Source organism: Aspergillus ambiguus, assembly GCF_047715705.1.
Source record: "Aspergillus ambiguus strain CBS 117.58 unplaced genomic scaffold BDV59scaffold_25, whole genome shotgun sequence".
Classification (NCBI taxonomy): Eukaryota; Fungi; Ascomycota; class Eurotiomycetes; order Eurotiales; family Aspergillaceae; genus Aspergillus; species Aspergillus ambiguus.
In genome coordinates, this window is record NW_027395538.1 from 254,593 (window position 1) to 279,376 (window position 24,784).

The 24,784-nt window shown below is 49.0% G+C and overlaps 9 protein-coding genes across 9 annotated transcripts; 3 read left to right on the forward strand and 6 right to left on the reverse strand.

The window, feature by feature from the left end:
* The first annotated feature begins 733 nt into the window (after positions 1–733).
* BDV59DRAFT_69647 (MCT family MFS transporter) lies at positions 734–2,298 on the forward strand. The gene is made up of 3 exons (XM_073696923.1): positions 734–1,719; positions 1,773–1,878; positions 1,931–2,298. Exons 1-3 carry the CDS (start codon positions 882–884, stop codon positions 2,208–2,210), a joined length of 1,224 nt encoding a protein of 407 aa, XP_073546173.1. The 5' UTR covers positions 734–881; the 3' UTR covers positions 2,211–2,298.
* Positions 2,299–4,386, forward strand: BDV59DRAFT_209064 (thiolase-like protein; the record flags this gene model as incomplete). Its single annotated transcript, XM_073695322.1, has 2 exons — positions 2,299–3,451; positions 3,504–4,386. Exons 1-2 carry the CDS (start codon positions 2,955–2,957, stop codon positions 4,384–4,386), a joined length of 1,380 nt encoding a protein of 459 aa, XP_073546174.1. The 5' UTR covers positions 2,299–2,954.
* A 216-nt stretch (positions 4,387–4,602) lies between these two features.
* BDV59DRAFT_182611 (uncharacterized protein) lies at positions 4,603–5,173 on the reverse strand. The gene has a single exon (XM_073690380.1). It carries the CDS (start codon positions 5,115–5,117, stop codon positions 4,881–4,883), a length of 237 nt encoding a protein of 78 aa, XP_073546175.1. The 5' UTR covers positions 5,118–5,173; the 3' UTR covers positions 4,603–4,880.
* Positions 5,174–8,832: 3,659 nt separating this feature from the next.
* On the reverse strand, positions 8,833–10,637 carry BDV59DRAFT_194362 (glycoside hydrolase family 88/105 protein; the record flags this gene model as incomplete). The annotated part of the gene is made up of 3 exons (XM_073692380.1): positions 8,833–9,120; positions 9,517–9,947; positions 10,025–10,637. 3 exons carry the CDS (start codon positions 10,635–10,637, stop codon positions 8,833–8,835), a joined length of 1,332 nt encoding a protein of 443 aa, XP_073546176.1.
* Positions 10,638–10,854: 217 nt separating this feature from the next.
* BDV59DRAFT_69655 (cytochrome P450) lies at positions 10,855–12,837 on the reverse strand. The gene is made up of 2 exons (XM_073696924.1): positions 11,546–12,837; positions 10,855–11,487 (listed from the first exon to the last, which is right to left on the reverse strand). The coding sequence occupies exons 1-2, from the start codon at positions 12,654–12,656 to the stop codon at positions 11,072–11,074; spliced, it is 1,527 nt and encodes a 508-aa protein (XP_073546177.1). The 5' UTR covers positions 12,657–12,837; the 3' UTR covers positions 10,855–11,071.
* A 2,593-nt stretch (positions 12,838–15,430) lies between these two features.
* BDV59DRAFT_182623 (putative quinol monooxygenase) lies at positions 15,431–16,365 on the reverse strand. The gene is made up of 2 exons (XM_073690381.1): positions 16,042–16,365; positions 15,431–15,991 (listed from the first exon to the last, which is right to left on the reverse strand). Exons 1-2 carry the CDS (start codon positions 16,061–16,063, stop codon positions 15,693–15,695), a joined length of 321 nt encoding a protein of 106 aa, XP_073546178.1. The 5' UTR covers positions 16,064–16,365; the 3' UTR covers positions 15,431–15,692.
* Positions 16,366–17,574: 1,209 nt separating this feature from the next.
* BDV59DRAFT_203591 (SDR family oxidoreductase) lies at positions 17,575–18,544 on the reverse strand (the record flags this gene model as incomplete). Its single annotated transcript, XM_073694291.1, has 3 exons — positions 17,575–17,954; positions 18,021–18,199; positions 18,267–18,544. 3 exons carry the CDS (start codon positions 18,542–18,544, stop codon positions 17,575–17,577), a joined length of 837 nt encoding a protein of 278 aa, XP_073546179.1.
* Positions 18,545–19,152: 608 nt separating this feature from the next.
* Positions 19,153–19,848, reverse strand: BDV59DRAFT_203592 (putative allergen; the record flags this gene model as incomplete). Its single annotated transcript, XM_073694292.1, has 1 exon — positions 19,153–19,848. One exon carries the CDS (start codon positions 19,846–19,848, stop codon positions 19,153–19,155), a length of 696 nt encoding a protein of 231 aa, XP_073546180.1.
* Positions 19,849–22,948: 3,100 nt separating this feature from the next.
* BDV59DRAFT_182625 (isocitrate lyase/PEP mutase family protein) lies at positions 22,949–24,338 on the forward strand. Its single transcript, XM_073690382.1, has 3 exons — positions 22,949–23,478; positions 23,536–24,020; positions 24,072–24,338. The coding sequence occupies exons 1-3, from the start codon at positions 22,995–22,997 to the stop codon at positions 24,141–24,143; spliced, it is 1,041 nt and encodes a 346-aa protein (XP_073546181.1). The 5' UTR covers positions 22,949–22,994; the 3' UTR covers positions 24,144–24,338.
* Positions 24,339–24,784: the final 446 nt, after the last annotated feature.

Sequence of the window (24,784 nt, forward strand, 5' to 3'; positions counted from 1 at the left end):
CTGCTGCAGGGGTTGTAGGGTTGTAAATTCTTCTAACGCATAGTATATGCTCTCGATGTAAATATTGGTATTCAAGATGATAATCAGTGCACTACCTTTACCCACTGTCATAGAAAAGATGCCATTTCAATTAACCCGGAGTACTGTATTCTTTTGATAACTGTGATGGTGACGGGAACGTAGGTGCATATCTCGAAAATATACTTGACGTACTCCATGGACTAACTAGACTATCACCACAGCTGTCTTCGAATAGTGCATGCCTTCCAGTGTATGGTGAAATATAGTTCAATGGAGTCTATACCGGTAGAGACTGAGGGGTTGCTTGTCCGACGCCGCCCGGGGCAATCCTGATAGGGTTAAGAGAAACGCAAGCGAGGTGGAAGAAGAGATATCCCTCTGAATTTGCTCAAGCAGATGGGAAATATAAAACGCCTATCTAAATAAGTATTCGCTCCGGAAAGCTGGTGAACGTTTGCGGCATTTGTCGTTTCGGCTGCTGCTCCCGAAGCCTCTCATGGAACGCCCCGAACCGCCAAATTTTAAACTGGAAATATCTTCCCGATTTGGTTTAGGTGTCGGATGCATAATCACTGCCAACGTCAACATCAGGGTGCTCACTCCGATAAGGACGGAGTTAGTTGCCAATCGGATGCTGAGTCCGAAAAATCTCTTTGCCGTATATGGAGCCCGCACCCCGCAGCTTTCTTCTTCATGACTCATTAGACATCTACTGATGCCCATTTGGTCTATTTAGGCCTGCATTCTCTAGGGGAGAAGAGAGGTAATTGTCCAAGCTCGAGAATTGTGCGTTTTCTCAACCTACAAAGGTATTTTGCCGGTTGACCCAGCCATAAGGGCATTCTCATCTCCGAGTACACATGGAGACACTAAGGATACCGCAAGAGAATGTCCCCTCTCACCCAGGAACGCACAGCCTTACATCCCCGGACATGGAATTGGGGTCAATATCACGGGGAAATGCACGAAATGAGAGCGGCACGCAGCTCCTCGATGATACCGGTATGAACCAAGTTCGTCGTTCTGATACAAATGAGAATTTCCCCGATGGGGGCATCAGATCCTGGCTTGTAGTTGTCGGGTCCTTTCTTCTACTTATGTCGACGTATGGGCTGATGAACTCCGTTGGTGTGCTGCAATCCTACCTGGAGACGCACCAGCTTTCCAACTACTCCAGTCAGAATGTTGGATGGATCTCAGGAGTATTCGTCTTCATCTCGCTCGGAGGTGGTGTTTTCGTCGGCCCATTGTTTGATACATATGGGCCTAAAGAACTTGTTGCTACAGGGTCGGGCCTTTACACGGCGAGCCTATTCTTGACCGCGGAATGCACTAAATACTGGCACTTCTTTCTTTGCTTCGGTGTAATGGCTGGCATTGGAGGCGCACTGGTAAGCAACGTTGGAATGTCTTGTGTGCCGCATTGGTTCCAGGTGCGAGCAGGAATGGCACTAGGGACTGCGATGGCCGGAGCGGGACTGGGGGGTGTGGTGTTCCCATACCTCTTGAAGGGGACATTCTCAACGGTCGGTTTTAAATGGGGAATGAGAATAGTCGCATTTTTCATTCTCTTTGCCTGTGGGCTGGGCTCTTTCTTAGCAAAGTCCCGCCTCCCTAAAGGCAAGAAACTCAAGGCTGCATTTGATATTAGATGTTTCAAGGATGCCCGATTCACATGGCTCAGCATGGGAATATTTTGTATGTGGTACACAGCGTCGGAGACCATTCTGATACTAAACTTCATTCTCTAGGCCTCGAACTTGAACTGTTCGCCCTTCTTGGGCTCTTTCCGACTTATGTCGTAAAGCAAGGCTTCAATGTTAACCAGAGCGTTAATCTGTTAGCCGTTCTAAACGTGTAAGTGGGATGTTGGTCCATTGGTGCGAATACTACATTGACATCATAACAGTTGCTCCTGCGTCGGACGATTAATAGCAGGTCGCATTGGTGATCGGTATGGGAGGTTGAATATACTCATAGTCCTCCTAATATCGGCTGTAATTGCGATTTTCGTGATCTTGTACCCATTTAGTCACTCGCTGCCAGCACTATACGTCTTTAGCGCCGTTTATGGCACGTGCTCCGGCTCGTTCATCAGTCTTGCTCCTGTCTGTATCCGTCAGGTGTCACCAGCAAAGGAGATAGGAATGAGGTTCGGGACTTGCTATTGTCTGGTCAGTTTTGCGTAAGTGCTTGTCATTACTAGCTGTATTTGGGATCCAGTGAATTAATAATAATCTTCCTTTAGAACGCTGATTTGTATTCCTGTTGGGGGAGAAATGTTGGAGAAAGTTGGCTCCCATATAGTGGTTGTCTGGCTTGGCTGTGTCCTCTGCGTATCCATGCTTCTTTTCCTCACAGCACGATGGGCATGTCTGGATTACAAGTGGAACTGGACTATCAAGGTGTGACGTGTCTAGATATTTGGTTCTACACACGACGCGCTATTGCTATTTGCTTGCAGAAGTTCCGGATATTATCTCCATACGAGAGAATTTTCAGAGCTCAAGTTTTGGGCAAAATGGATACTAAAAAGGCTATATGGTCGATCCCGGGCATAAAAATTGTTTTCCAAATTTTGTTCATGTTAGAAGTTGGAGGAATTAGCCATGGTAGAATGAATATTAGATGATAATATCTCATACATTGAACTGGGCAAAGCCATAGGCCTAAAACCTCATGCTGGTGATGATATTCGATAACAATCGACAACATTCACCATAAATATTTATGAATTCTCATTTATGTTGCAAGTGACGGGAGATCGCAGCCACTCCCCGCATGGATCAATTGAACCGACAGCCTCGGATTCTCCGCATTACCTCGGGGAAGCTCAACTTAACCACCATATATATATTCCATACCCATGACTTCCAACGCAGATACTGTTTAATAGAGGAGACACATCGTATATTCCATAACTTACGGCCACGATGAGCTCCCAAGCAGGAACAACGCCCACCTATGTCCTAGGTGTGGGTATGACCGAGTTCCTCAAGCCCCGTCGGACAAGAGAATACCCTGAGCTGGGCTATGAAGCCGGTGTCAAGGCCATGCTAGATGCCCAGATTAACTATGACGACGTGGAAACTGGAGTTGCCTGCTACTGCTACGGTGACTCGTGTCTCGGCCAGCGCATCTTCTATCAGTTTGGTCTGACCTCCATACCGATCTTCAACACCAACAATGCTTGCGCGACAGGCTCGACCGGGCTTTTCCTTGCTCGGACAATGATCCAACGCGGCGCAGCCGATTGCATATTGGTAGTCGGATTCGAGCAAATGCGTCCTGGATCCATCAAGAGTGTGTGGGATGACCGGCCTAGCTCGGTTGGTCCATCTACTGCGTTAATGGAAGAAACCTTCGGAAAACATCCCAGCCCCCGGAATGCACAATACTTCGGCAATGCTGGTCGCGAATACATGCAAAGGTATACTTCCCCATCTCGCTGTGTCCGGAGTCATTTTTGACAAATGAACTAGGTATGGCGCTAAAGCCGAGGACTTCGCGGAGATCGCGCGCGTATCGCATGAACACTCCCAACGGAACCCCTACTCGCAATTCCGCACCGCATATACCCTCGAGGAGGTCATGAACTCTACCTCCATCTATGCCCCCTTGACGAAGCTTCAATGTAGCCCTACCAGCGACGGCGCTGCTGCTGCAGTGCTCGTCTCCGAGCGGTTCTTGAATGCCCGCCCGCATCTCAGATCCCAAGCCATCCTCATTGCTGGCCAGTCGCTCCAGACAGACACGCCGACCGTGTACTCCCGCAGTGCGATCGATCTGATCGGATTCGACATGACCAAGCGGGCTGCGTCGGCGGCCATGGGCGAGGCTGGCGTCACGCCAAAGGACATTAAAGTGTGCGAGCTGCACGATTGCTTCTCGGCAAACGAACTGATTCTGCTGGATGGACTTGGTTTCTCCGAGCCAGGCAAGGCTCATGAGATGGTCCGCAGAGGCGACATCACCTACGGTGGCCAAGTGGTTATTAACCCTTCCGGTGGCCTGATCTCCAAGGGGCACCCGCTTGGTGCGACGGGCGTGGCCCAATGCGCCGAGCTGACCTGGCAGCTGCGCGGATGGGCTAATAACCGGCTAGTTAATGATGTGGATGTTGCGCTCCAGCATAACCTAGGACTCGGTGGGGCCGTTGTTGTGACGGTGTATAAGCGCGCAGATGGAAAGAAGAATGCACCGGTGTCCACGGAGGAGATCAGCCGTACCTGTCGCTTGGGTTATAACCCAGCTATCGAGGCCCGGTTTGTGACACCACAGCAGGGGGAGAGTGTCCGGAGCAAAACTCGTCGTCATGATTATGTTCTGAAGGACACCGTTACGAAGTTGTCTGCTCGAATTTAATTGGGTAGCGTTTACATGAAAATATCTGTAGTACGAATAGCTGATGTAAATTGATGTGTGATTAACTACCGAATACTGCCATTTGCGCTGCAGACACGACTTTAAGGCTGTTGGTGCGGCATAAAAAAATACCGGATGTAGGACTCTTGCATCGGTCACGTATTTTCTGAACAACTTGTGTCTAGACTACCCATGACCCTGTTTCAGCCACATAGGTACTTTAGTCTAGGTAAATCGATTGAGGTGGCTGATAAACAGCTCTTCGCAACACCCTACGTGCCCCATCCATTGTTTTGGATCGGTCTAATCATGCAGCTTACAGCATCGTCGAAGCCGAGTACCCGGTTGCGGGTTGTGGATCGGTTTAAGGGGCGACTACTGCGCACATACCGCGTAGATGGATACCCGACACCGCCGTACCCTGTATAATGCAGGTTCCCGGAGTGTGAGTGTATATATCTTCCGCTGATTTACAGCATTATGGTGTAGGAATACTACGTACGTCGTACGTCCACTGGTAAACCAAGACCCGCTCCTGTATGATCATACTCATTGTTGGATTGCTGATTCAAGAACGATGTACAGTGGGTTACTGGGGACAGTTGGCCGATGGAAATAAATGACCACGGACACTGCAGGAAGAATAAGCTTATACCAAAGATCTGAAGGCAACGGATACCAACAACGAGAATTGAGCCTGCCAAGAAATACAGGCTCGGCTGCGTAACCATGGCGGATCTTGTCTTAGACAAGTAGAGAGACCCCTTGAGCGACAGAGGTACTTTTGATGCTTTGTTGTCAGTGGAGCCGCAAGAATTAGACGGAGACCCCGGATGGAAACCGACCTAAAAATAACTCAGGTACCCGTCAAAAGGGATAAAAATTCGACTAGGAGTGAACGAAAATAACATTGACAGGCTCCACAAGACGGGAAACATTTCGGCCCCTAGGAGGTTGGTGATAGTAATGGGACTGATTCCATATAGGGCAGACTTTATCTGACATTAGGAGAGAATTCTTCAAGATCATCGTACCTAAAGACGCACGCCTATGGAGCGCTGAGATTCTAGAACAATTGCAGACGATGCAGATGTATTCTGTCGAGCCGCATTGGAAGATGCATCCATTCGTAACAGTAGTGGCTGAACTGGAGGTAATTTTCCTCCAGTACGGATCCACATTCCTGAATATAGGCCGAACACGAATGACTCATGGAGGCTACCGAGCTTCAATCCAAACATAATGACGGGTTGAATTATAATTTTATTTTATTTTATTTATTTATTATTATTATTATTATTCTTATTAATTTTACGTTTAGGTTATATACCGACAAGTCGGGGTGACTTACCGTACTACCAGCTTTTCCAACCTGATGGCGGTTTTTGTTGGTTGTGGCCTGTGTCCACTTTGTTGTCCATGCTCTCATGCAGCCGAAATGACATATCATACCAAGGTATGCTAGGTCTTACCGAGTATGAATACACAAAGAAGTTTACAGATGCAAGATATGGATGAGATTAGCTTTTTATCAAATTTTGACATAGCTCGGCCATCGACGTAAGGCAATGAAAGTCAAAAGAGGAAACTTAGACAGGGATAAAACAAGGCCCAAGAAATCGACAACTTAATCGTATTTGAGTTGCACGAAGGCGAATTTGGGAAACAGGAGATGAGTTTATCAGGGGGCTCCGAAATTAATCTCCGCCACGGGGCCGAGCAACGAGCTCATCCGGCCAGACGTGAAGTCCAGGATTGAGCAGGCATGTGTGTTGTCCTATGCCAACGAGAGGAAAAGGTAGATAGATCATATTAAATGAATATTCAGTCAAAATGAACTTCGAAGAAAGAGACAAAGCGGAAAAATCCCGGATGCTATAGCCATAGCCAAGTCCACGCCTTTATGCGCCAAACAGCCACATGCTCGCAAGTTATGGGAATCAGAGAAAAGCAGAACTCCAAGCTATCCGACCATATAGCCCAATGCAATCATGATAATGCTTTCGTAGTCTCGGCGTCGCGATTTTCAATTTACCGACGATGACCTCGGCGATTTCGACATTTGTTGCGAGCTTCGCATACTCTGTTCTTGTTCTTGACGTTGTTAATGGAGGGGCGCTTGGATAGTAGTGATTGAAACCACTCACCTCGCACTCGTTCGATTTGTCGGATGGTTTCATTGTGGATTTTTGTCCACTGTGCTTGGTAGGCAGCAAGGTCAGGAGTTGGAGTGTCTTTGTTGGGCGTCGAAGTGCCGTTTGCCGCGGTCTTGTCCATTTTGGATTGGAGGATGTGGTCTCTTGTTTCGTATATGAAGGTTATGGAAGAGGCTGCCGAAGGAGGAAGGTAATATAGGAAAGCCTGCGTAAGAAATTCTCGGATGACCCGAAAGTCTCATTCAAAGTTAAGATCTGATGCAAGCATTGGACCCTTCAGAGGCATCTGAGCTGCTATTTATTAGCCGCGGTAGACGCATACATGCACGGTTGAAGCGAAGATTACCAGGGCTCCTTGACACATCGGTAGCAGAAACATCAGCCGTTCGGATTGACGCCATGCAGCCGTTTCGCTGAGTACCACTTCCACCTCGGAGTATAACTCGCCCATGATGTGTTCCTTATTACCTTCCCTTGCATTCCGTAGGGGGAGGAATGACCCGCTACAGCGGATTACCCCCGTCGAATGACGATGGGGCGGCTTTGGAATAAATTACATAGAACACCCCCGATTGGCTCGGGGTCGCTTCTAAAGGGATTCTGAGGCCATCTGCCGAACACGTAGTTCGCATGTTTAGTCTGTGTGACGGACTCCCGGGATGATAGGTTCTGGTATGATTGGGCCCTGAAACTTTCCGAGCGTTAACGCGGATGCAGTTCCGTCAATAGCTAGGCTATATTGGGCACCGATCACTTGGGTAAGGTGGTGGGCCATTTCTTTCATCGAAATTACGGTGTTAAATTAGTGTTTATCGCGATTGTGATCAGTATGTACTCCGGTTACTCCGGGCGATGTGGTTGGAAAAGGGGACCCAAGGGACATCGGTGATCACATCCGATATCAAACATGGTATCTTGCTCTTTGTTACTGGAACCAACATGACTTCATCGGGGAGATTCCACGAGTCACCGCTCATTAGACGTGTTTATCTCTCGTTGACAGCCGACGTTGCCGTTAGTTTGACATCTGACTTTCTCTGTAGGCCGACAAACCCTATCCTAAGAAGGGGCAAAAGTATAGGCAAAAAATACCCATCGAAAAAACAACTGGGCCAATCGGGGAACAGCCAGGGGGTGCCGCGAATCTCGCACGACTCAGGATCGATCAATATGCAGTAGGGCTATTATATTTAGGACCCACTATGCTTTCACCGCCACTATGACCGATCATCTTTCACGGCTCCCAAGCAGAATACACCGCCATCGTCGAACTCTCGACGGATCTCTCCAGCTTCTCTTTCGAGCAAATGGTCGGACAAGATCGACCCGGAACTGGTGGGATGAGTGCCGAAATTCACCCTAATGGCTCTCGAGATGCAAGCATCCCCCCGACTGACCGGGCTGATGCTCATTTCGAATGCAAGGAATCATATGACAGGAGGCTTGAGGCCATCCAACAGATTTGACATCCGCGTCCCTTAACCAGATCCATGGAAAATACTTCCGCTTATACGGTGTCAATAGGGGAGACTTGGCTAGGGGCCGCCGGATTCTTATCCGTCTTCCGGGGTTGACGCCGTTCCATTCTATTCTGTCCTAGCGACAACCCATATTACCCCGTTTGTCACGGATCCTGGATGCTTCTGCATATGTTGACTTTCAAACACAGCACGCCGGTACAATCGTATGGCCGGATCTCTATCAGCCGACCTGTGCCATCAGGACAAAGACGACTATTACCTCATTGTGCGTCTCGGATAGATCTACCAGCCCGCGGGGCTGACTTCATCTTGACAACTGTGCCGGGTACCTCGTTGCGAACTGGGATGCCGCATATTACAACATGGCCCCATGACTGACAGACATATGCTGTTGACATTGACAATCATGCATGCATTCGATACAGCTTCGACGAGTTCTAGAAATTAGGCAGACTGAATTTCTGGTTTCCGCGATAGACGCTGTCATTGCACAGACAAACTTGACGTCGTTTGCACCAGACCACCTGGTTAGCTTCAGACTAATCTACTATGCAGCGGCATCGTTTCATCCTTTCGCCAGCACCATTCAATGAAATGGAGGTCACATATCTACCCGTCATCCCTACCAGGATGGGCATACAGTAATCTGAAATCGCTTCGTTTAGGTCATGAAGTATACACTAATTGGTGTTTCTGACCAATCGAATAAACCAGCGCCCTAACCGAGACGTTGGTTTCCATAGACATCACCTCATAAGGATCAGCTGACTGTCTCAGCATAAAGCAGGCAGAGTAGAAAAGGCTACCAATCATTCTGTAGGCCACCATGATTCCGCAGATTCATACTCGCGCTGGCCCTCTTCATGCTCCGTTTTCCCGGCCGACTGCCAGCTCTCCCAACCGGTCACGTTGCCAATCGTCTGGACAGCGGAGCCCTTGAGGGAATGAAACTGCCCAAAGAGCTTGCTTTGAGGCTGTGCGCTTTGCTCAACCGATTCGTTCATACTATCCATGGCCTGGCTGATGCGGTCCTTCGTGACCTGGTACTGGTCTGAGATCTTATCCGATTTCGAGTTGGGCATGGTGGGACGATGTATCTCGGAAATAGCGAGTATTCAAAAATCACAATTCCAGTCGGATCAGGTGGATTACACCGCCCATGAACAACCGACAGCGGCGGATTATATAGGCGATGACAACATGACGCAATGTGCCGCCACCGCCGCATCATGACTGCTTGCAAAGTATCAGGGATATCCTGACATCATATACTATGTTTCATTGGCCTGGGGCTTATAATCTTATTATTAAATTTAGCAATACTTCCATTGTTTTCCGCCTTAATCTGACTAGATCTCAGTACGCCTCAGCCTCGTACGCCGCGTACATGAAAGGTCCGGCACCCTTATAATCATTCTGGATAATGGGAATCGAAACATAATACTGCACATATTAGTGGGAGAGCAAAATGAAACAAGTTAAATGCGACTTACCTCAAAACTCCCATTACTGCTCAAGCTGCCCACCTCAACAGTTCCCTCAAAGTTCAACGTCCCGTTGGCATTTTTTGTCACAAACTCATCTTTCAGAAGCCCATACGCCTTGGTAGTCATGCGCTGGAAATCTCGCGACTTGAGATATCCCTTGCGCATGCCCTTGAGGAACCCATAAGTAAACATTGCACTAGCACTGCTCTCGATGTAGTTTCGCGGATCACTTGGGTACGGCTCGTCCATGATAAGATACCAGCCGCCAGACTCATCCTGTGCCTTCTTTAGAGCGTATGCAAGCGACTGGAACCGTCGCAAATTGCGCTGCCAGCCGGGGTGCGACCGTGGAAAGTCGTCGAGTATGTCCACCAGCGACATGAAATACCATCCGACCGCTCGGTCCCAGATATGCGGAGCGGCGCCGGTGACAGGGTCTGCACGATGATAGTCAGGCAACCAGCTGAAAACAACAGGAGCTGGAGAAAGATATATGAAAGTAAGAAACACGCACCAGCCCATACTGCAACCCCGCTCCCATCGTACCCATGGAACAGCAGTCCCGAAGAGTTGTCACGGCAATGTTTCTCGATCAAGTCATACTGCAGCATGATATCGTTCCAGGCAGTCTGGTTGTTAGGCTGGAACCATTTGGTGTAGCGGGCGTAGAAATTCGATGCCATATAGATGCCGTCCAACCACATCTGGTTGGGATAGGTAGGCTTGCGATGCCAGAAGCCGCCCTCGGAATTGCGTGGGGTGATATCGAGCTGCTTGCGCAGGGTGTCTGCAGCGGTTTTATACTTCTCCTGGCCGGTGCGCGCCCACAGTCCAAGCAGGTTAATCCCGATGCGGACGTCGTCGAGAGACACTTTGTCGCCGGGGTAGTCGATGAGATTCCCATCGTCGTCAACAACAGCGTCAATGTGCGATTGGATGAAAGAGAGGAGCTCAGAGTTGGAGGTCTTGTTGTAGGCTAGTTCTATACCCGCGTAAAGGACACCGTTGGCGTAGTTACGCGAGTAACTCACCGGCTTCGATAGGAATGACTCTGCCATCCATTCCGTGTAGTTGGAGGCCGCATGGGCGGTCGCAATTAGAGCGAGGGAGATTGACCGGAGCTTCATGTCGATGTAGGTGCAAAGACTTTTGCTACTTGCGATTAAACGCGATGGATGCAGATTTGTACGTTTTTATAGTATCTGTGTCTGTGCCTACCTCGGGTAGACCAAGCGCTTTTGACGGAACATCCTGTATAGCCAAGCATCCACGGAGAAATTATCGACAAGATGCTCCCGCTTCACGGAGGAATTCATGCCGTCGATACATCCCCGTCATCTTGGCATCCTCGGGAACGAGCCCAAAATTTTGGAATATAGGAATGAATGGTGGAAATACACAGAAGTTTTCAGGCTGTGCAGGCAGCCCACGTTTATATAAAACCCAAGCCTGCAGCCAAGAGCATTGATCGATATTATTTATTGAGCGGGGGTTGTTACTATGTACGATAAATCACAGTCGTAAGTCATCCCAGGGCAACGTCGCATCCAACACGAGCGCTTTAGTGTCTCATACTGACTTTTGTGCCGTTGCGAGAGCACAGGGTGAGCGTCAGGCCTTCCTCCCATGGGCCGGGATCCCGACTTTCCAGAGTCGAGAACTGCTGGGCCAGACGTACAGTCACATAGCCGGCTTCGGTGAGAGCATACTGCTGTCCGACACAAATACGAGGGCCGCCGTTGAATGGCAGGTATTCCCAACCAGGACGCAGGTTGGCCCAGCGCTCAGGGCGGAACTCGTGCGCATCAGGACCATAGAGGTCTTCGCGACGGTGCATTGCCCACACGCTGTAGGCGACAATAGTTCCCTTGGCCACAAAGACAGGCGATTTCCCGTCAGGACCACCACCGACGGGCAGCACGGTGTCATTGACCGCTTTACGGGAGTTCATCGGAACGACTGGGTGAAGACGGAGCGCTAGAGAAAGGGGTTAGCCGGTAGGTAGCATTGAAATTATACAAGCGCAGAAACTTACATTCGTTCAGACAGTACTTGAGATACGTCAGGTTGCGGAGCTGTTCGTAGGTGGGCGCGCGACCTTCAAGGGTAGCGACCTCTTCACGGAGTTTGTTCCAGATTTCCGGGTGCCTTGCCAACATGAAGAACATGTTGCTGAGCAGCGAGGCAGTGGTGTCACGGCCGGCGAGGAGAATGTTCATGAGTTCATCCCGGATGCGATCACGGTCGCCGGTCTGCTTGGCCAGACCTTGCAAAAACAGATATCGAGCACGCTTTTCCTCGTCGCCAGTGGCCTTTTCCTCGTCGTAGTTTTCACGGTACTTCAGAGCCTTGTCCACGAACTGCTCAACCAGCTCGTGACAAACACGGTTCGACTGCACGGCCTTTGGGTCCCGCACGAATCGCCGCAGAAAACCCAGGCGACTCTGGTGAGCGATAGATTCTTGGGCATAGTTGAAGGCCGAGGCAAAGTCTTTCTCATCGAGCACCACACCAGATAGACGCTTCTGCAGACTCTGAACGCTGTGACCGAAGAGGAATTCGGTAGCGGAATCGATGGTGTAGCAGAAAAAGAGGTCTTGGAGATCCACAGTAGTACCGTCCGTCGGGATCAGCTCCAGCAGACCTTGCATGAGCTCTTCGAATTTGTCCAAATTGGCGACCTGGTCCTTTACGAAGTTGGGGCGGACCATGGCACGCGACTGCGCCCAGTGCTCTCCATCAGAGGTGAAGATGCCATGGCCCAGCAACGGACCAAAAGTTTCAATACGGTTCCCGAGACTGAAGTCCTTGAATTTGAGCGACAAGATGGTCTTGATGTTCATAGGTTCACAAGTAGAAATAAAGGTGGTGGCAAATCGCTTCCCGCGGAAGGTATTCCCGTATAGTTGGAATCGGCGCTGGAACAGTTCGAGTACGCGGTGGTTTTTGGCAGCGTGAATGTTTTCCTTGAGGTGGTCGATGCCGAACAGACGATCTGCCGAATGTATCGACAACGGTGCACAGCGGTTTGCCTTGGCGAACTGTGACTGCCTCCATTTGCGCTGGAGCACGGTGAGCACGTAGAACAGGAACACGACAGCAGCCCCGAGGGCTGCTACCGAGATGTTGCCTTCATCTGTCCGCATGGTGGACGAATATTTCTATCGTGTTGTGTGTCGTTGGTGGCGGATCAGATCTGTCTAGACAGGGACGGGGGGGCGTAGAAGTCTATTTAACACCACGCGATCGGAGACACGCGAAGGCCCGATCTCAGCGGGATATCGGTGAAGCCGAGACAATCAGCAGAGCTGAAGAGTGTCTGTAGTAAAGCCCAGGCTATCACTGGGTGAATCAAAACGGAGAGGGGCCTCAGTGGGTCAGTCAACAATTCCGCCGAGTGTCAAGTGTAGAGGCCGGATTAGGAAAACGATGAGGGCTTAAGCGTTTTCCAGCAAATCTCGGTTGAATATCCGTCCGATCACATGAATTATTAGTGTCATGCAAGGAGATGACTGGCTCTTCGTGGCCTTCCGAGCGGGGCGCAGTCTCGATGAGAGAGATCGGCCGAGGTTGCCGTCGATTTGTGCACGTATGCACATTATACAGGCCGAGTGGGTCTGATCCAGGGTCCTATTTTGTGTGTCATCCCAGGAACACTAACTACCACATCTTCAGGAGAGCAACACTGCGCTCTCGCCGACTTAATCTGCCTGATGCCGAGACGGTTTGCCAAAAAAAAAAACTGCTTCGGATTCCAACCGCAAGTGGAGTTGGGAATATGGGCTGGCGGCGGACAGTCTGCCTCTTTTCGGTTTAACTCATCTCTTTCAGTGTACATCTCTCGAGCCGTGCGGGGAGAAGAAGACACCGTTAAACTCTCCTTTGCCAGCTTTGCCGGAAGGCTTTCCATAGGCCATTCGTATAGACGTGCCAACACAACCGAACGATGCGACGCTCGACCGTCAGGGGGAATGACAGACCCAGATTTGGATGAGGACTGCATCGAAGCATTGCCCTCCGCCAGGTCGAGGGATCCTCGGACATCGCAGTCGCCCACGTAGTCTCCATCCAACGTGCAGATATCAGCAAATCCTGGAAGGTCCAAACCAACGATCTGGAAAGGGCCCATCTTGGTAATTACGGGTAGAATGCCCTTTAAGTATCCTTGACCGCCAGAACTCGCAACAAATTGCTGGCGTAGTTTGGACGTCGAGAGGATCGCGGAGAAATTTGTTGAGTCCAAAATTCTCATAGCAGAGCCCGAAAAATATGTCGATGTCACTGACACTGTCACGACACACTTCCATGCAACCCAGGCCCATGAAGGAGACAACAGATCGAGGTTCATGTCGGCCGTTCGCCGATGAGGCCAGGAGTCCATACCAGTCAATGGAGCTCTCGATGTCAGACAATTGAGAAGCATCCGTATATCATGTCGCAGTTGAATAGACACCCCAGGAACGACGAAATCCCGTAGAACGCATTAAGCCCATCACTCTGGTAAGACAATTGACGGGTAGTATACTCTTCCACCGCTGCTCGATACATTTGACTGAGAGCTTCTCGGTCCCCACCAACTCTAGCTCGCATGATTGATGAGTTGCCTATGAGATTTGCGTCCCCGTCTCCCCATATGTCGTATTCGTCGGCCTCGCTACCCTCGACCATGGATTCCTCGAAAATGCCATGCCACAATAAAAGAAAACCTCCGTGTCTGTAAAAAAAAGGCTTCGCCGAGAGAGAATCAACTCTTGATATGTCCACGCACGGGTCCGCCATTTGCAGGGCTTCATGAGGTCATTCAGATGCGGTCGTGGAACCCCGACATCGACGCCCTGATGAATAGGAACCACGATGCTTCTAGGAAGTTGGCGAGGAGAGCTTACCCCTGGGAGTCCAGAATGAGCATTCTCTCCGGATGCAGCAATAATGTTGACTGCAGCATCCGCGTAGATATGGTACATTGCCCCGATCTGTGCTTGTTCGTCTTCGGCGTCGTCCTGTATGATGCAGATGGCGTCAACCCATAAATAGTGTAATCCCAGACCTGTGGTGACCTGTATTGCGTCTTCCACTGTCTTTGGTAGTGATCTTGGAAGCACATAATAGCGCATCCCCTCTCCATCCTGCCTCCATTCCATACGGTTTGTCAACGTCCACATGGCGGCGACCCCCACCCCCAAAACGTAACTCAATGTCGTATATTGCAGCCTTCTGCTCGATCCAGTCTGCACAACCTATCGGCTTCTAACGTCAATCAACTTGAACCTTGGGTTACAGAAATCAGAATGTTGTTCCTGATTGCATCTTGCATGTTGGCCTAAGCACGTCCGTAACCATTTCCTACAACTCCCCATGCTCACTGATGGCATTAGTCGCCTATAAGCTGACATGGCATAATCCAATAAGCATACGGCCGGGTGGTAGGTGTGAAACGTCGATCCGGCGCCTTGCCTTTCGATTAACATGCCCAGGTCGCAATCGACATTCTGCAGGCCGATCTCCACGTACAACCCATTTGACTTATGTCGAGCGGGCGCGTCGCGGGAAAACATATTGTCTCTAATATGTAAATAAGCTGACAGTCGATGGGGTGTTGCTTTGCTGTTCTCCTGCGTCAGAACGGGGTCGTTCAGTTCGAGGAGCTGCTGGGCGATGGGCGTAACAATATCTCTACAAAAGGGACATCCATTTGTTGCTCTCTGGAGGACATTCGAGAGATTCCCAAGGCAGAGTGTTTCATTTCCATCTGCGAAATCTGGTAGCCAATTCACCGAAAAAGAGATGTTCAAAATCAATGGATTTACAGATGTCGCACAAACTAGGCTCGACTTCCAAAGTCTTGGACTCTCTGTACGCGTCTTGTCTATGCGCTGCATTTGTCCGGAGAGACTTAGTCCACCAGTCTGTATTATCCATGGCTAAATATTGCAAAGGAAGTAATTCTGTCCCAAAGAGATTTTGGGCGGAAATGAGGATATGGCGGGGCCGTCATCATTTAGCGCCCTGACTAGCATTATCTTCGCAACACTCATGCGAGATTCAAATGCATTTTACGTTCCGGGTATTTGTGTAACCAGTACCGCAGTGTCTTTCATGTGCATGGCGCTGTCGTATACAATTCCGACTGGAATATTCATTATCGACAACAGTGGACAAGACCAATCGATGGTTACCCGTGTTTATTCCTTCTTCACCTCTCCCTCAGGGACCAACTCCTCGAACCGTCTCAAATCCATCTCCTTCTCGAGCAGCGGAATGACATAAGGGTCAAAGGTTTTCCAATAGGGGTTTTCGAGGTGATACTTCTGTGAACCCTCGTTGAGGTACCGCTCGACGATACAGAAGTCCTGTTTATCGTGGACAGACTGCATGACGAACCACGACAGCGTCTCGTAATCTTTCGAGTAAACGGCCGACGCCTCGAGAAGCTTCGCGTGCAGCTTCGATATGCATTCCGGATCGGGCTTTGCGCGGAGATCTAACTATCTGGTTAACGAAACCCTCAGTGTGCCGTATGTATAAACTTACGGACGACTATTGTGTACACCATTTTGCAAGGAGACGTTAGTTTCTGTGAATACACCGCTTCTGGGATGAGGGGCACTGAGGTTCACTCTCTTTATAAGGGCCAGTGGGTCGAGATCTGTGTTTGGGTTGTCGGTCAAGTCTATCGGACAGGTTCCGTGGGTGGTACGGGATATTGAATCGCACCCGTAAAGAGATACAAATATGCACACCGACCCAAAATCAACCTCGCCATGTCCTGTCTATGGTGATGATTTGGCTGTAGTGTTGAGGATGCAGTATATGATCTTGCACTTCCATGATGTCTCTTATTGCAGGAAATCACTGGGTTACTGTTTTTTTTTTTACGGAAATTGAAATGGAAATTCAATCGTCAACTGTCATAAATACAGAATTTCACACGGGATAGTGTCGGCCTGTTCCCTAACAAGTGGTGCAAAATGGTAGGCGCGTCAATACTGATGATTATTGCTTTAGTCAAACGTCATCCGTGATAGAGCTTCCACGAGGAAGGGCGGTGTCTCAATTATGTGCTATTCCGTATTACCAGCCAGATGGGTGTGTATAAATGCTTTCAGGTCGAGACGTTCAACGGACAAGGAAGGCTCTATTGGAAACGCTGAAAATTAGCTTGTATCGAGATATTGGTGGAAATCTCTGCCTGATGATTATAGCCGGGATGAATAAATTGAAAATAGAAGCCATCAGGTATGACGTTATAAGCAATCGCGGTCGTTTGGCTCTCTGAGGTTTAGATAGATCGAGTCATTGCTCTTATCCTTCAGCATCCGAATATCCACCGCGACAGTGAACATAGAAAGTAACTCATGTGCGCCAATCACCAATACAAACTGGCAGATCCCGCTTTAAGTTGAGGGCTGTCAAGCAAGACTTTAGAATCTGCCTTGCTGTCTGGGGCTCTAGAATATCGTGGATGTCGGCAAGCTCCTCTTCTAGCCTCTACTGGGACTAATCCTATGATCGATTACAGAATTGACCAAGACGATGGGGAACTTCACACAACTCGTCATTCGGGGGAGGGAGGAGGGGTTTTGTTTCGGCGTGGAGCGAAGGCGGAATATTCTAAGTATTTCCTTGTCATCCATCGACGTATTTGCACATTTATCATACACTTTGCTAGCGTAGCGTTCTTGGATGAACTCATTATCCTCTTTAGTTCCAAGGAAGGACCGCGGATCAACTTCGACCGAAATAGTGATAGAACTTTTCCGGAATTTCAGGCGAGGCCAGACTAGCGAGCCACGTGGAAGCCTTTGCCGCCTCCATCATGGCAGATAGGCATCACTATCTCTTCATTTTAGACGAGGGCGATAGTTTTCCCTTAACTGGTAACGACTTTCTAGTCTACCTAGTCGGGTCTTCTTTATTTTTCTGGCAGTCTACTATTCGCGAGGCTGATGGCGATATCCCAAGATACTGCTTATTATTTCCTGCAACGGAAGCTTTCTTCGCTGCAAACCACAATTTGCCCCCCATTGAGATATATCCCACAGTAGTGTCATAATACGAGCACATCTACAGGTCAGTTCCGCATGAGAATTCCTCCCACTCTTCCAACAACTTCAATGTGTTCTGGCACTTCTGGCGGATTGTCTCCACAGAATCTGACCCCAGAACGAGCTCCTTCGGCCATTCCTTCCCTGCAGCTCCATTTTCGCCCTTGACCACGTCGATTACACGCGAGACACCCTTGACAGGATCCCCAACTTGGTTTCCATGAGCTGCACGGAACCCCCCAAAAGCAGCTTCAGTTAAAGCCTTGTAGTCCGATATACTCGTTTCGACAAACATGCTGTTCTGAGGGCTGAGGAGCTCGGTACGGAAGTATCCTGGCTCGACCAGAAGGGTCTTGATTCCGAGACCAGATACTTCTTGGTCGAGAGCATCCGTGACATCTGGGTATCAGATCAGTCAGTCATCTATTAAATTACCTGGCATACGGGGATAAGTTGACTTCTTACAACGAATGGCCGCTTTCGATGCCGAATAAGCTCCGACCGTAGGATACGTGGTCCAAGCGGCCATGGATCCAATGTTGACAATCGTGCCAGCCTTCTTCTCTCGTAAGTGAGGAAGAAACGCGCGAATTATGTTGATGGTTCCGAAGACATTAGTATCGAACTGCTTCGCATAATCGTCGCTGTCAATATTATTTAGTGTGTGCCTGACTGCCGGTATCCGATATCTTGGTATAGGGAAGCACAAACCCTAGATCCTCCAGAGTCCCAAATTGGGTGTATGCCGCATTATTTACCAAGACATCAATCTGTCCATAGATCGAAATAGCTTCTATTGCCTTTCTGTTGAGTTCCTCCTGGGATGCTGTCACATCAAGTGAGAGGGTTACCGCTCCGACTTCCTTCAAATGCGCAATCTTCGATAGAGTACGAGCCGTCGCGATGACTTTATCTCCGCGACCGAGGGCCTGTTTCACGAATTCGGTGCCGAACCCGGAGGATGTTCCTGTAATAATCCAGACAGCCATGTTGGTCTTGTAGTTGTCGCTCTTGGTGTGGTAAGCTGGGAAGCTGGTTCCAACAGACCACCCAGCGAGCAACCCATCCTTAAATACCCTTCTATATCGAAAGACGTACCTCTTTAGATGTCATAAAATGGAAATACCCCCCTAAATCCGACGTGGTAACATCTCAAACCCGATAAATGCTGTTTTTCGGAGTGCCAAGACGGTCCCGTCCGATAATTTTCGGAGTCCGAATGCTTTGATCGGTGGTGAAGAGAGGTGTGTTCTATAGGGGTGCAAGAAGAAGTTGGTTCTTATTAGGATAGAAATAATGGTAATTTTATCAAAATTCAAAACTGAGTCGTAGTCACCTGCGTCTCAGCATCGCTTTGACGCAGGCCATTAACCAGCCCAGAACGGGACAACCAACTGGTTGAATTTTCTCGGCATTTGCATGGTGCAGCTAGCTACCCCGTCTGCAACATGTCCAGTAAGAGCTACTCTCTACTCATCTTATTTAAGAAACCTACATCCCAACATATCAAACCCCGAGAACAATATTTGCGTGTATTGTCGTTAATGTCTATCAAAGACCCTCAAGTCATAGAGATTCATTTCATATACAAGTTCATTTAACCCTGGTAGTCGATGACAGCAGAGAGCGTGACCTGACCATCACCAGAGATGTTTCCACCAATTCCGCCAATATCAGTCTCGGCAGTGGTGTAAGCGTTGTCGACGGTGGCGGCGTCGGGGGTGATGGTGGAGCAGACACCGCTGGACTTGTCACACATCTGCATGCCCTGGACGGTCTGGCCAGTGTTCTGGGCGACAATGGCGGAGACATCGAAACCGGACCAGCCGCTGTTGCCGGTGCTGGAGAAGTCGAACTCACCCCAGGTGCCAGCCCACTGGCCGTTGGCCTGGGGAACAGAGCCGGGACCGGCGGAAAATCCACCATTGGTGTCATCGTCGAAAGCGACGTACTTGGTCTCACCGGGGCTGAGGGTGAGGGTGAGGGCAGAGTTGCCAAACCAGCCGTCCATCAGACCATCAGGACCGTACTTGTTCCAGAAGACAATCTGCCAATCCTCGGTGTTCTGGCCGGTGATCTCAATGGTGTTCTTGTAGGTGGAGGCATCGCTGCTGGAGACCTCGATAATATTGCTACCCCAGGGGTTACCGACGTTGCCCTGGTAGGTGATGTCGTCGCCACTGCTGGCGGTGCTGGAGCCAAATCCGGAGGTGTTCCAGTCGCGCTTCTGAGGGAGGGCGAGGGAGCCGGTGGTGAGGGCTGCCAGCAGCAGGAAAGACTTGGTGAACTGCATCTTGATTGATGGAAGGGAATGACTTCGCTTCGAGCGAGTAATGAAGAGGTTGGAAGTTGTGAATGAATGAAGGCAGTTACACTAGTGTAACTGATTGGAAGAGAATGTGGGTAGTTGGAAGCAAGGCAAACAACGAAAGAATGAAGGAATGAAAGTGAGAGACGATGGTCAAACGATGGATGTGATGCAGAAAGGCTCGACAGGAATAAACCCCCCTATATATAACCTCTTTCCTGGGCCAAATCCTTCGCCCGCCACAAGTCCACAGCAGATCCATCGCCTCGATATGGCCTAGAACACCCATGGTGTCAAAAGGTTCTTCCTTGGGTCAAAGGAAGTGGGCTGGGCATGACCGAGTACGTCAGCTTGGTAGCTGTTGTGGAAATCTGGAAAGGCATCAGGGGCAGCGGCAACTGTCAATAGAGACGCGACTGTACTCCGCAGCATGCGGCCGACTAGTATAGACAGACCCGATTGGCCATGGCAGTGGGTGGTATATCCACATATGGTTCTTTGGTTGTGGTATGTGCCTGAATATCAAGTATTTTCAACACCATTGGCCACTGTATCTCAATATCGGACAAGTGGATTTGGTGGGGCTAATTGAAGCGAGAGTCCTAGACAGAGTTTACATTGTCCAGTGAATAAACTCCATATTTACACTAGCCCAGCCCGACTTTACCCCGGACCAAAATGGTAACCCTGAAAGTGGAAGCAGAGAAGCATGAGAATGATGGACCTCCCGGAAAGATCACGCACACTGAAAATCAGCAGCAGTAATGGATACCCGAGTGATTCTGTTCGCCTTGGTCATGCATGTGGACCTTGCCTCCACTTCAGGCTGGAGCATATTGGTTCTGTTTATCGATAGTAAGCGAAACGGTGCTTCGCATGCAATGGGTAGGTTCACTATTCCGTACCAAACACCACACATGAACATCAACGTAACCTCCCTCATACAAAAATAGACATAGTCTAGCATTTTACTGATATCCTATCCCCTCTGCCAGGGAAAACAAAACTGCCGAAAATTGAGGCCGAAATACTTGGCGCATAGGTAATTATGTGATCTAGACCCACGGCTCTGGGTCAGGGACAAATCCTGAAAGAATACATTGTACCCGAGTTGACTAAGCCAGGAGGTGTTAAAAGCAGCCAATGGCACTGCAATCCGTTGCATTACGCTGTGTGGGTGGCGCTTAGCAGTGGCCAACCTGAGCAGAACCATGGATCATTTAATTATGACGCCCAAAAAGAATCCAAGAGCGAATTCTCATTGCTCAAATAAGGGTCACGAGCTGTTGGTCTTAGGGTTATCCCAGCAAGTTAACCATAGTTTGGTTTTCGCCCAGTAAATACATTCAACGCCATATGGGGCAGTAATTAAAAGAATTTGCAGCTAATCCAACACATCTGGGAGTTGGACCCGCTAACAAGAGATAGAGTATCACAGGAGACGGCCTAGTCCAGGAACCCCTCCCCGAACTTCTAATATTTGATATCCACACTGTTCTAGGCACTTTGGCATATCTCTTCGCCTTCCTAATACCACTTCAATATGTGTTCGTGCGGACCGTTGGTAACCTGAAAGCTCCACTGTTGCCTCCACCGGGATGACCGGATACAAATGGACCAGACGTCTGAGCCTTCGAATCATGAAGAAAGGTGGTCGGCGCCGATGGATAAACGGAAATGGCCTCGTGGCAATGGCGATTCATGGCGATTCACTCATCGCACCGATCAGATGAAAACTCAGAATTTCGTATCGCCGCGTGGTTGAATCGTGCGAGCCAGATGATCGGTGAATTAATGGTGAACACGACAAGGTGGCTGGCATTAGAGACCAATAGGAATCCTAGGGATGAAGCTTCGGAGAAGTTCTGATCATAGGCTGTCAATCGAGCGTAGAGTTTCCACTTCAAGAGCCCATTCGGTACCATGAATCGTCGGATGACATCTCGTCCGATGATTTTCCAAACAGGCTGCCGACTGCAAAACGGCCGATAACAACGATTGAAGCTGGCTAACCTTGAGATCATGTTTCTAGTGTCAAGTACGACAATCGGGACCTGGTAAAGATGACTGGCCTCCACATAGTGTTAATCCAATGGTTGAAACACAACAGTACAGTATCACTCCGGATCGACAGGAATGCCTCCACAATGTGGTTGCTATTTGCAGTGAGATTTTCCTAATCCTAACAGTCTGCCTGTTGCGGGAGGCCCAGGAAATCTATCCATTTAGGCCGACCCGGTCGAGACTCATTTGTTTTCTCAGGCCATCTTTCTGATAACTTATTGGCATGACATCACTCATGTCTGCCCCGAAACACTCGTCTCCTCTTTGCTCTCCATTGCCTCCCAAATATGTCGGTAGCTATTTTTACTATGTTGCCGATAGTTGTCCGTCAATGGAGTAGGGTACAAGCAGTGGCGTCTCATCATCTGAGGCAAGTTAACACCAAATCCTAATCTTTGATATTACCGTTTAGCCATAAGCTGTAAGTTTTGGGGAAAGTTATCCCTTTTGATTGAGACAGTGCCGAACGGTAGTTTGGCGTGGACCCTGGGGACCGATCGGTATCTCTGCCCCTATCTTCTAGCACTCTCATCGACTTTTCAAAATCTTAGTACTTTCTACGCTGTTCATATATTGGTTAGAAACGAAACTATCCACATTGCATTTGCGACTAATGCTATATGTTCCAATGGTCCAAAGCGAGAGATTCAATTTTGTTCAACTTGCTTAAATCGTCCATCCTGTTTGAATATTATACATACAAACACTGGAATCAGTCAATGAATAAACTCCAGGCGTGCTCCGCGGTCTATAATCGGACCTTTTCGTGTATTCATCTATCAGAGTGTGCGACTCCTACATCAGGCCTGAAATGTAGCTGGGTCAAGTGTAGTTCAGATACTGCTTACCAAAAAGTACCATATGGCTATATATTTGTAAAAGGCTCCTTGTGATTCATTCCCCTTGTGTTTCATGCACGAAAGCACCCTCTATGGGTCTACGACATTTACTTAGGAGGATGCCACGCAGACTTGCATATGGGTGGATCTACCCGATTTCACAAGCACATTGCCCCTCATTTCTGAGAACCCTCCCGCACCCCATTACATATCACAATCCTAATCGCAATGAGTTCTCACTCCACTGATTATCCCTTCGAGTTTCTAAAAGCAGAAGGGAATGATGATCCTAAAGGCGCAATTCGAACGCTGAACATATGCCTCCAAAATGTCCGGGGCAAGATTCCTTCCCCACAGACCTGCCATCTTCGGACCATGATGCTGGAAGCACAAAAGGATCGGTCTAAGATTCTCGCATTTCCTTGCACATACGATGGTCTATCTTCCCGATTAGTGGAGGATGCCGGGTTTCCAATGCTGTTTCTTTCAGGCTTTGCGGTTTCCAGTTCCTACGGCCTCCCTGATACTGGATATATCGCAATGGAGGATATGTGCTCCAAAATCCAAGAAACTGTCCGTGTCACTACTTTGCCTATCATGGCTGACGGTGATACCGGGTACGGTAGCCCGATGAATGTCCGTCGAACAGTTGAGTCATTTGCAGCGGCTGGGGCAGCCGGCGTCATGATCGAGGATCAAACATGGCCAAAGCGTAAGAGGTCCAGTCTTGAATCATTGGCAGATTGGACATTTGTATTAACAGGAGCAGGTTGTGGGCATACTAAAGGGAAGTCGGTGGTCTCCCGGGGCGAGGCCTATGCTCGCATTCAGGCGGCATGCGATGCTCGAAACGAGGGACGAGATATCTTCATCCTTGCCCGCACTGATGCTCTGATTCATGGATGGGATGAAGCAATGAAACGAGCTACTGAGTTTAAACGGATAGGTGCCGATGCCGTATTTGTTGAGGCTCTACCCAATAGGGAGGCAATGCAGCGATGTGTGCAGGAGCTGGACATCCCAATGCTGGCGAACATCATTGAGGGCGGAATGACGGAAAACCTCTCCGCCAAGGACCTTGCTCAAATAGGATTTGCTGCTGTGGCCTACCCTTGGACGTTAGTTGCAGCTAGATTGAAAAGTATCCGTGACACACTTGAGGACTTGAAGAAGAGCATGGTGGAAGATCGCCCTCCGTCGATGATTTTGGGATATTCAGATATGTGTGAAGGGGTCGGTTTCACAAAATATTGGGTAAGTGGAAGAGGCTTTATGTGACTAATCTGTTGTTAATATATTCTTCAGGAGACAGAGAAACGATACGAATTCAATGATAACGGCATGGTTGGCGAAGGCTCAGAGCTGGAAAAGGAATGAAAATCATTTATGCAAATTCCTCGACAATATCAGTCGCCATTAGCCTAGATAGAATAAATCAAAAGGCTTATGTATTCCCAATTTCCAACCGAGTTCTTCTGGCCGCATCCAGCTCCTATAGTACTCAAGAGTATAAATCACAGTATAGCAGGGTAACACAGCGGCTGGCGGCTACCAGATGATATACCATCATACCCATGTCCTGTTATCTAATTATTGCAACTACATAAATGTACTGTATTCTGACAGAACCATATCCCTGCATCTCAGGCTATATATCCTTGTGGTGTAAGCTCTTTCGGTCAACCTAGCCAGATCAATCACCAAAATATACATTCGGTAAAACTCAGAGACAACATTTAGTCTGTACGATACGCATAGCAAGAATACCTAGGTACCATTTGTCATTAGAAACACCCCCTATATCAGGTAGGACAGCAATACAAGAGATTAATTACGACAATATTGTTAATTCGCCTTGGATAGTAGACGTCACTGATACCTGAGGCACAAGTTCACTTTTTCGGCCTAGCGTACCCAGGCTAATTACATAAGTAGACAGCAGCATCTGGACCAATCACAAAACACGACGTCGTTGTCCGCATCCAAAAGCGTTACACTACCCGACTGGGAATCGCCGC

Coding starts and splice junctions, on each gene's coding strand:
- BDV59DRAFT_69647 (XM_073696923.1), top strand. CDS start 882: ATGGAGACACTAAGGATACCGCAAGAGAATGTCCCCTCTCACCCAGGA. Junction 1,720..1,772: donor GCTCAGCATGGGAATATTTT/GTATGTGGTACA, acceptor TTCATTCTCTAG/GCCTCGAACTTGAACTGTTC. Junction 1,879..1,930: donor CTGTTAGCCGTTCTAAACGT/GTAAGTGGGATG, acceptor ACATCATAACAG/TTGCTCCTGCGTCGGACGAT.
- BDV59DRAFT_182611 (XM_073690380.1), bottom strand. CDS start 5,117: ATGGTTACGCAGCCGAGCCTGTATTTCTTGGCAGGCTCAATTCTCGTT.
- BDV59DRAFT_69655 (XM_073696924.1), bottom strand. CDS start 12,656: ATGCGGACAGATGAAGGCAACATCTCGGTAGCAGCCCTCGGGGCTGCT. Junction 11,488..11,545: donor CAAGTACTGTCTGAACGAAT/GTAAGTTTCTGC, acceptor CCCTTTCTCTAG/CGCTCCGTCTTCACCCAGTC.
- BDV59DRAFT_182623 (XM_073690381.1), bottom strand. CDS start 16,063: ATGGTGTACACAATAGTCGTCC. Junction 15,992..16,041: donor GGTGTACACAATAGTCGTCC/GTAAGTTTATAC, acceptor CCAGATAGTTAG/ATCTCCGCGCAAAGCCCGAT.
- BDV59DRAFT_182625 (XM_073690382.1), top strand. CDS start 22,995: ATGAGTTCTCACTCCACTGATTATCCCTTCGAGTTTCTAAAAGCAGAA. Junction 23,479..23,535: donor GGATCAAACATGGCCAAAGC/GTAAGAGGTCCA, acceptor TAACAGGAGCAG/GTTGTGGGCATACTAAAGGG. Junction 24,021..24,071: donor TCGGTTTCACAAAATATTGG/GTAAGTGGAAGA, acceptor TATATTCTTCAG/GAGACAGAGAAACGATACGA.